This window comes from Physella acuta, unplaced genomic scaffold, assembly GCF_028476545.2.
Source record: "Physella acuta isolate Inbredline_101_S28 unplaced genomic scaffold, ASM2847654v3 ptg000292l, whole genome shotgun sequence".
In the NCBI taxonomy this organism is placed as follows: domain Eukaryota; kingdom Metazoa; phylum Mollusca; class Gastropoda; family Physidae; genus Physella; species Physella acuta.
Window position 1 is genome coordinate 22050 of NW_026731811.1, and position 10451 is coordinate 32500.

Genomic DNA, 10451 nt, shown 5'->3' on the forward strand with positions numbered 1-10451 from the left:
CCCCCCCCGGGAGAAAAAAGTCTGGAAGAAACACTGGGTGTGATAAGCTAAAAGCTAAGACCACTGGTTTAAAGATTTTTAATTTGAAACGGCTTTGAAATTATTTCTAAAGATGAAGTAGCAGTCAATGATATCTCAAGAGAATTCAGATTTATGGGTCACAATTAAAATATTGGAAACACTGAACATTTTTGAAGTACTGGTTCTCTCATGGTTGGGCGCAAAGGGCGTAGAAGGTGGAGGAGGTGTAAATGTTTTGTAAGAGATTGTGGTCTACCGAACTGTTATAAAGTTTCATATAGGTTAGGTTGTGGGGCAGGTGTGGCAAAATTTTGAGATATTAAATCACGTATCTATATGTCGTATCTCTGAGGTAAGGGGGGGATAAATGAAAAAACAAATACGATCAACTACAATATAGAAAACAATGCTTTTAAAAATTTTATTTCCCTAAATCCTTAAAAAAAATATAATACTTCTGCATCAGATTTTGTTGGATTTGAAAAAAATCATTAAAATAAAAAGAACGTTCCTCATACAATTATGCTTTAGACATTTTATTCATTTTCTATATACATTCAGGATTCTACTTTTGGTATTCTATAACAAGCATTATCGAAAGAACAAAAACAATTGTTTGATTTGTTACACGTATTTTATTGAAAAGTATTGAAAGGTTTATATAAATATATTATTATTACTGATTTAAATGTTTAAAACAATTGAATTAATAAAAAAAAAATTAAAAAAAAAATCTACCCCCCTCCTCTCTCCCCCTCTATCCACTTTACCCCCAGACATGATAACCCCACAATCCCTTTAACTGTTCCAACGACCCCACCACCCACCGCAACATCAATATCCAGAACTTATTTAAAGTTCTAAATCTTGTCTCTTTCCCCTCATCTTTCACACTACAACCTTTTGAAAACTCAATGCGACCACTACAACACCATTTCAACTAGTCAACTTAAGTTGTTTCCCTACATAGAAAATGCTTCACTGTCCCATTGACCCTCTCTGAAAAATTTCCTTTCCCCTCCCCACCCAGACTTCTGACACTTTCATTTGACCTTCACCCCTTTTACTGTCATCCTTTGCAATTTTTTTTTTTATAATCAAATACATGACATCATGTAAATATTCATTAAGTACATTTGCAAAACCTTTCGTTTTCATTTGGTGTTCAAAATTATGTTAAAAAATTTGATGTTGATGTACTTGTTTTAATTGCAAATAAAAGTATTTAAAAAAAAAAATAAAAAAATAAAAAAAAAAAAAATTGAAAGGTTTATAAATTGTAAAAAAAAAAAAAAAAAAAAAAAAAAAAAATGTGATTTGACGTCCACGGCGTCGATGGGTTTAGATAGGAGGAGGGGTCTAAAGAATTTTTTGTTGTCATTTTAGCGACACCGACAAGCATAAGAGGAATATAGACATTATTGTAGTACACCATACCAGTACTCGCCCAAAATGAAGCAATGGATTACCGTATTTGCTTCAATAAAACATCGCTAACACTTTGATTGATTTTTCGGTGTGAAAAGTTAGCTCATCACTTGTATGGTAAGACTTAAAAAGACTGTAAGCTACAGCCACAGGCATTGATTAAACATGTTATTTAGTGCCACATGATGGTGACATCCAGTGCCACACTACATGTTGGTGTCATCCAGTGCCACACTACATGATGGTATCATCCAGTGCCACACTACATGTTGGTGTCATCTGGTGTAACACTACATGTTGGTGTCATCCAGTGTCACACTACATGATGGTATCATCCAGTGTCACACTACATGTTGGTGTCATCTGGTGTCACACTACATGTTGGTGTCATCCAGTGCCATACTACATGTTGGTGTCATCCATTGCCACATGTTGGTGTCATCCAGTGCCACATTTTGGTGTCATCCAGTGCCACACTACATGTTGGTGTCATCCAGTGCCACACTACATGTTGGTGTCATCCAGTGTCACACTACATGTTGGTGTCATCTGGTGTCACACTACATGTTGGTGTCATCCAGTGCCATACTACATGTTGGTGTCATCCATTGCCACATGTTGGTGTCATCCAGTGCCACATTTTGGTGTCATCCAGTGCCACACTACATGTTGGTGTCATCCAGTGCCACACTACATGTTGGTGTCATCCATTGCCACATGATTGTGACATCCAGTGCCACACTACATGTTGGTGTCATCCAGTGCCACACTACATGTTGGTGTCATCCAGTGCCACACTACATGTTGGTGTCATCCAGTGCCACACTACATGTTGGTGTCATCCAGTGCCACATGATGGTGACATCCAGTGCCACACTACATGTTGGTGTCATCCATTGCCACATGATGGTGACATCCAGTGCCACACTACATGTTGGTGTCATCCAGTGCCACACTACATGTTGGTGTCATCCATTGCCACATGATGGTGACATCCAGTGCCACACTACATGTTGGTGTCATCCAGTGTCCACATGTTGGTGTCATCCAGTGCCACACTACATGTTGGTGTCATCCATTGCCACATGATGGTGACATCCAGTGCCACACTACATGTTGGTGTCATCCAGTGTCCACATGTTGGTGTCATCCAGTGCCACACTACATGTTGGTGTCATCCAGTGTCCACATGTTGGTGTCATCCAGTGCCACACTACATGTTGGTGTCATCCAGTGTCCACATGTTGGTGTCATCCAGTGCCACACTACATGTTGGTGTCATCCAGTGTCCACATGTTGGTGTCATCCAGTGCCACACTACATCATGGTGTAATCCAGTGCCACATTACATCATGATGTCATCCAGTGTCACACTACATCATGATGTCATCCAGTGCCACACTACATGTTGGTGTCATCCAGTGTCACACTACATGATGGTGTCGCCCAGTGTCACACTACATGTTGGTGTCAGCACTACATTCTGGTGTCGCCCAGTGCTACAATGTTATCAAGTACCATATCAAATGCTCATCCAATGTCATACAGCATGATAGTATTATCCTTAGTCATATTTCATGTGTTGTCAATCTCGACATACATTTTCTTTAATTAAGCTTTTCGAAAGTCTGGCCCCATACACATCAGCCCCCCCCCCTACCCCCCAATAAGGAAAGGTCGTGAGCGCTTTTTACCAGTCACTATCCCTTAATGGTTTTTATGTTGGTGTTACAACTGATGTTGAAAACAGTTAAATGAGCCTGTAAAGCCAAGTGACTATCTATTTTCAAAACTTCCATTGTGTACAATTTAGTTATGCAGTTCAAATGTTTTTTTTTTTTTATTTCTACTCCCTTCCGTGCCCTCCTAAGGTCGGCACCCGGGGCGGCCGTCCCTTCGCCCTCCCCTAGCTACGCCTCTGGGTACAGTCCTTCAAAAAACTTGGTGCCATCGTTGATCAACAGGGTAACTCAAATGCTTAAGTCTATGCCAGAGATGAGAAAGCAAGTCACTTATACACCTCTAGACCTAGAACATAAATGAGTCTAGAGTCTACATATCTTCGAATCTTTATTAAACAGAGTTTCTTCCAGGCATCTCTTCTTCCCCCCCCCCCCCCCGAAAGAAATGAAATGTATATAGAAAACATACTTTTACCAATGCCCCCCCCCCCCCAGAAAAATGTAGTCCCGTCGCCCCCCCCCCCCCTAGAAAATATCAAGTACCAGCCCCCCCCCCCCCCCCCCCCCGGGAGAAAAAGTCTGGAAGAGACACTGTTATTAAACACCAACTCCGGAGAGCTGTAGTTGGCGACCCATTCTCCAACAGCTTTGGTTTTCTTTATTCCTTATTTCTCGCTGAAAATTCTACTGGTTTAGAACTTAGATAACCTTAGGTGACACAATTAAAATTTAAATGATGAGGTCAGATGTCATGGAATATAAGAGGATAAATAACGTTAGAACCGCTGTCCAAGCAGATCAAGTCACGTTTGAAGTGTTTGAATAACGACGTGTATAAACAGGGTGTGGTCAGGATTGGGCTTTCTTCTGTTTGACAGCGGCAGATAAAAAAAAGATTCAGTGCCTTGTAATGGGACCTCTCCTTGTAGTTGAATTGTAAGTTCAAGGTCGACGAGGGATCGTATAATGAACCCGATAGTTTAAGAAGCTGCACTAAGAAATAGACGCATTGGCCGTAACGGGTATAGCTGTACTAAAACATGGAAGTTGGGGTTGTAGTGGTAATGTTTTTTGTTTAAGAGGGGTGGTTTAATAGTTTTAAAGTTGTACTAAAGTCAGGGTAATGGTGCCGTACTTGTATACTAAAGAAGGGGTAATACAGCTGTATTGTAATGGTGTTGTGCTGTGATGGTGCTTTATGTAATGGGACTTTACTGTAATGGTGATGTATGTGAAATGATGCTTTACTGTAATGGTGCTGTACTGTAATTGTGCTTTATGTAATGGGGCTGTTATGTAATCGGGCTGTACTTGTAATGGTGTTTTACTGTTATGATGCTGTACTGTAATGATGCTGTGTGCAATGATGTTGTACTATGATGGTGCTATACTGTTATGGTACTGTACTGTAATGGTGTTGTGTGCAATGATGCTGAACTATGATGGTGTTGTACTGTAATGGTGCTTTAAGTAATGGTGCTGTACTGAAATAGTGCTGTACTGTGCCTAAAATAGATAAATGATTCACCAACAGGAAGCGTTATCCGACGACTGAATAACGTCAACGTCCCACAATATCTCACCTCATTAAACTGACGTCAAGAGCTCTCACTCTATCACAACCAAAAACACAACAACAAAAATTATCTTTTCAATAACTGATTATTTAAATGTTACTAAAAATAAACCAATTGATCGTAAAGGTAGAGGACTAATGTTTACATCCAGCAAGTCCATAGCTCGACAACACTTGAACACAGGTAGACGCATGAGTAGACACATTTTTAATTAGTCGTGGCCGGGTGTGGAGACCAACGACACATTAAAATTTTAGAGTTGTTTTAGTAATCTTGTTAACAGTTTGTAGACGCTAGTCTCCCTTGTTTTAAAATATTTAGAACATGATGACTTCCTCACACACATAAACAACAGTAGTTGAGATTTCATTGCGTTTGTATGTTTGTGTCAGTAGGTTACATAGTCTTCTGTGTTTCCGATCTAGTCCTTTTCATAAAATTGTCAAATGAAAATAAACCACTCCCCTATGCAACTTCCTTGTTTTTATTAGCAGTGGAAGTATGATTTAAAAATACAAACCGAATACCGTATTGATCCGCTAGTATAATGCAACACTGCACAAAGCAGTAGCCAAATATAAGGAGCTAGCCGAAGATATTCGATCAAGCAATTAAATCAGATTAAGCCAACAATAACCGTTGCATTCAGAAAGCGACATACATTTCTCATGTCTCCATTAAGCTGTCAACACAGTCGTGTATGTTTGATCTTGGGCCACCGTCAACACAGTCGTGTAGCTTTGATCTTTGGCCACCGTCAACACAGTCGTGTAGCTTTGATCTTTGGCCACCGTCAACACAGTCGAGTATGTTTGATCTTGGGCCACCCGTCAATAGCCGTGTAGCTTTGATTTTTGGCCACTGTCAACGGAGTCTTTTAAGTTTAATCTTTGGCCACTTGTAATGCAGTCGTGTAAGATTGAATTTTGGCCACCTTCAACACAGTCATTTACGTTTGATCTTTGGCCACCGTCAACACAGTCGTGTAAGATTCATCTTTGGCCACCGTCAACATAGTCGTGTAAGATTGATTATCCGAACATGTTGGGTTTTTGTAAACTGCAGCAGGGGTTTTGTTCACTGGGCGTATATCAGTTACATACATTCAAGGAAATCCGCAAAGGTGATTTCAGAATGGGATGGGTTCAAGGGGGGGAGTGGGTGAATGTTTTTCTCTTTATATATATATATATATATATATATATATATATATATATATATATATATATATATATATATATATATAATCGGGTTGAAGAAAACCAAGACACTGAAGTGTGTTGCTCGACTGTTGGGCGTCTAACACTATATTGTAATATTGGAGGAGAATTTACTCCAAAATAAACATTACATGTCCCAATGTTTGCGCGATATGGCCCATCAACTTCATGTTGTTTTTCTTTCTCGTTAAGTTTTCATTGCCTTTATCCATCTGAACTGGGGACTTCTGAATTAGCACTCGTGCGTCCGCCTATGACTAAAATAAGGCTTTTCTCAAACAATTTTTTCTCTGGGGAGAGGGGTCATTTGAAATTTCGGGGGGGGGGGGGGGGGGGTGGGAATCAATACCTACAATGGTTAACTTATATATTTTCAGTATAGATTTCAATATTTTTTTACTGTTACGTCCGGGGGTTAGCCCCCTACCTTCCCCTGCTAGATGCCTGAAACACTAAGATGATTCTAAAAGAGCTTCTGATTATATATGTAGGATAGTTTACTTATACAATAAAAGAGAGCTGGAGAATTAGGTAAATTTGGACTGTTATTACACCTCGAACCCCAACCAGTTCACACAGCTAAAAACTAGTTTCTAAAATAAACATCTGATAACAATATGAAAACTATTTTAAAAAAACAAATCATTACCTTTTAGTATGTACGGTGAATCCGCAATATGTCGGCCATTGTAAAGTACGTGGATGCTCAAATCTGAGGACGTGGAGAAGGGACGGTACCGGACAATGTAGGAGCCGTCGTGACGGTCAAGGACCTGCGTCCATATCCTGGCCCTGTCAGACCCGGGGACAATATTGACAGTGATGGCCTTCTCCCCCACGGACTCTGTAAGGCTGTAAATGTAAAGCAACTCTTCAAGACATGGTCATGGCATCTTGACCAGAACACACAACTTCCGTAGTAGGCTTATATATATATATATATATATATATATATATATATATATATATATATATATATATATATATATATATATATATATATATATATATATATATATATATATATATAATATATATATATTCAGATACCGTGCATAAAAGATTATTTTTAGGCGATGTATTTTCAAATGAACGAGCATATAATATCAACCATGCATACATTATCCTATCTGTAAATAATACATGTAGATCTGTGACACGAACTAGCCACGCCCTATTCAAAACACAGGTGACGATAACAATACCTGTAATTGTACACTAAGCTGGGGTTTAGAGATCTTAGTTTGATTCACGTGTGTTGTATTTTTCTCTCATTCTATCTAAATCATGGTTGATTACCTATTCTAAGCATATATGCTCTGAGAGAAGCAAAAAAAAGCGCTAGATTTTATTCTTATTTTTTAAACGTTTTGTTAAAGCAGAGTCAATTGAGATTTGCATATACGTTATAAAATATAATATATGGAATATAGAATTACGTAACAGATAAATGCGATTCACGCTTGATAAAACATGAAAATGGCCACGTCAGTGATATATGGGGCTGTTCACACCACGCTGGCTGGGCTGGCAGTGAAATGCAGAGTTTCTTCCAGGCATCGGATTCCCCCCCCCCCCCCCCCCCCCCCCCCGAAGAAAGTCTACCCCTCCACCGAAAGAAATGGAATTTATATAGAAAATATTTACTTTACATGTGTCCGCTCCGCCGCCACCCGCCCCCTCCCCGGGAGAAAGAAGTGGAAAAAAACACTGAATGTAAATCAAGGATGGGAATTGTCATTTTATTATTTTAAAGGGGGTAGGGGAGGAGATAAAATAATAAATATATAAAGGAGGCATAGTAGCAAAGCAATAGCAAGATGAGTGGATGGATTTAATAATGTACACATATACAAAATAAGCATACACATTATATATATGTGTGTGTGTGTGTGTTCCCTAGAACCAGACTGTTCAAGCTCCATTTTAATGGGTTTTTTTTAAACACGTTTTTCTTAACTCAGCTTCGCGTTTATTTGTTTGGTTGTTTGGATGTTTGTTGTTAAAATTGACATCGAAAATTAGCCCACTTCTGATTGCTCTAGAGTTCTGAAATTTGGCAGGCAGGCTACTTTCGCCTAACAATTTCAGATGCAATCATAAAAACTAGCAATTAGAGACCGTAATTAGCTTAATTTAATTACGCCCCAAGGACCATAAAATTGAGGACATGATTTCTAAAGATACCGACAAGACTGGAGGCCTATTGACACAGTTACTTCGGCCCCAATCGATGTGAGCGCGCTGGCCGTGATCGTATAGTGGGTAGTACTTCGCGTTGTGGCCGCGACAACCCAGGTTCGAATCCTGGTCGCTCAAGATTTTTAGTCCGTGTATTTATAAACACTTAGTCAAGTCATACTTAATCAAGTCATTAGATAAAGTAGAAAATAAACTATATAACATTAGATAAAGTAGAAAATAAACTATATAAAAAACTTTTTTAAAAACCACGTTTTTCATGTGTAGCAACGGACTAAAAAGGAGAAAATAAAATACTTAAAAAAAACTTTTAAAAAAAAACACGTTTTTCTTGTGGACTAAAAAGTAGAAAATAATTTTTTCTTTTGTGCTTCCTCGAGCTATGCAGGTTCTTGTGATGACTGACAAAAAACGTGGGTCGGGCAGATGGGTCGGGAAATTTGATGGTGAACGTACCCACATTTTTTGTCAGTCATCACAAGAACCTGCATAGCTCGAGGAAGCACAAAAGAAAAATTTATTTTCTACTTTTTAGTCCACAAGAAAAACGTGGTTTTTTAAAAAGTTTTTTTAAGTATTTTATTTTTGTATTGGGTTCTAAATCCACCAAGGCATTGTGGCAAAACCATTCGTGGTCATAAATCTCACCATTATTACACAACAATTTAATTTTTACCAAGTACTTAATATAGAAACCTTGACATTTTCAAAAAGTGGAGTTTGAACAGTCTAGTTCAAAGGCACGATATATATAAACAATATATATATATATATATATATATATATATATATATATATATATATATATATATATATATATATATATATATATATATATATATATATATATATATATATATATATCTATAATAATAGTTTCGCTGTCTGTCTATCTATCTATCTATCTATCTGTCTGACAAGAACGCTCTAGAGAAAAGACAAGCAATTTAAAAACATGCACAGTAATTCGAAAAAAAATTCATAAAAAACGTTTTAATAACAAGCTTTTATGTAATGATGCACTAAAAAGTAGAAAATAAATTATAGACTACTATTTAAATAACTATAAAGAAAAGCGTGGGTCACTTTAGTATCTATTGGATACCTTTACTAATGTTAAGGAAGACACCCACGCTTTTCTTTATAGTTATTTAAATAGTAGTCTATAATTTATTTTCTACTTTTTAGTGCATCATTACATAAAAGCTTGTTATTAAAACGTTTTTTATGAATTTTTTTTTCAGTACTTTACATGTTTTATTTACAATAGAGTTACATGACTAAAAACCATTGCGCGCCTACTGAATATCACGTTCAGTAGGCGCGCAATGGTTTTTGAACGCAGCCATTACGTGGTCGTGATGGCGCAGCTATTGATGACGCGTGTGGTGTGGTTGGCTAGACATGCCTACTAATTCGGTCCAAATTTTAATTAATTCATAAAAAATCAATTAGGCATCCAATTAAGTCAAATTTAGTTTCAGATTGCATTGTCTTCATGTCTTGACCCACGTGCCAACTGTGAATCGTGTCGGTCAAGTAGAAGTTTCCGAATTTTCACTCCTGCGTTTCCGTCAAGACTGACGACAGAGGAAGTGAGTTAAATAAAAGCTTGTAAAAACGAAGTATGACGTCGACACATTTAGCACAGAGTAGAAAATAATCTCAAACCCAGAGAGTGCTCACAGTTATATGACGTCATTGATTTTCGCGTTAACATTGAATAAAAAGGAAATGTTGTCTAATCTTAATGGTTTGCGTGAAGAGTTTCTTGCATACAATTCTTCGGGTAGGGGCAAAGCCCCACCCCCCGCGTAAGAACGTCTGAGCCCCCCCCCCCCTCCCCAACTCAAAAGAAATTTCTTCATCGATACTCTATAATAAAATTACCGCCTAATTAATGTGTCTAATCTAAAAAGTGGTTTTCTTGCAATTTCTTTAATGCAATTCTTCGGGTAGTGGCTAAGCGCGACACCAGTGTTTCTTTCAGACTTTTTCCTCCCCGGAGAGGGGTGGGGGTAATTGAAATTTTCGAGGGCGGGGTTAGAATTTTCGGGGAGGGGGGGGGGGGGCGGACACTGGAAAAAGTATATAATTATATTTCGTTGAATGGGACGGTAGACATGTTTTTTTTGGGAGTGGGGGGGGGGGGGAGGTGTGAGTGGGGGGGTGGGTGGGGCGGTGGTTTCCTCATCGATACTCTATAATAAAATTACGGCCTAATTAATGTGTCTAATCTAAAAAGTGGTTTTCTCGCAATTTCTTTAATGCAATTCTTCGCGTAGTGGCTAAGCGCGACACCAGTGTTTCTTTCAGACTTT

General features: G+C 38.3%; 1 protein-coding gene across 1 annotated transcript in view; it reads right to left on the bottom strand.

Annotated features, from left to right (window-relative positions):
- LOC131939770 (protein O-glucosyltransferase 2) overlaps positions 1-10451 on the bottom strand; it is a 33477-nt gene that overhangs the window by 19444 nt on the left and 3582 nt on the right. The window contains exon 2 of the mRNA XM_059298268.1: positions 6578-6780. Coding sequence (XP_059154251.1) covers positions 6578-6780 — 203 coding nt within the window. The remainder of the gene's footprint in view (positions 1-6577; positions 6781-10451) is intronic.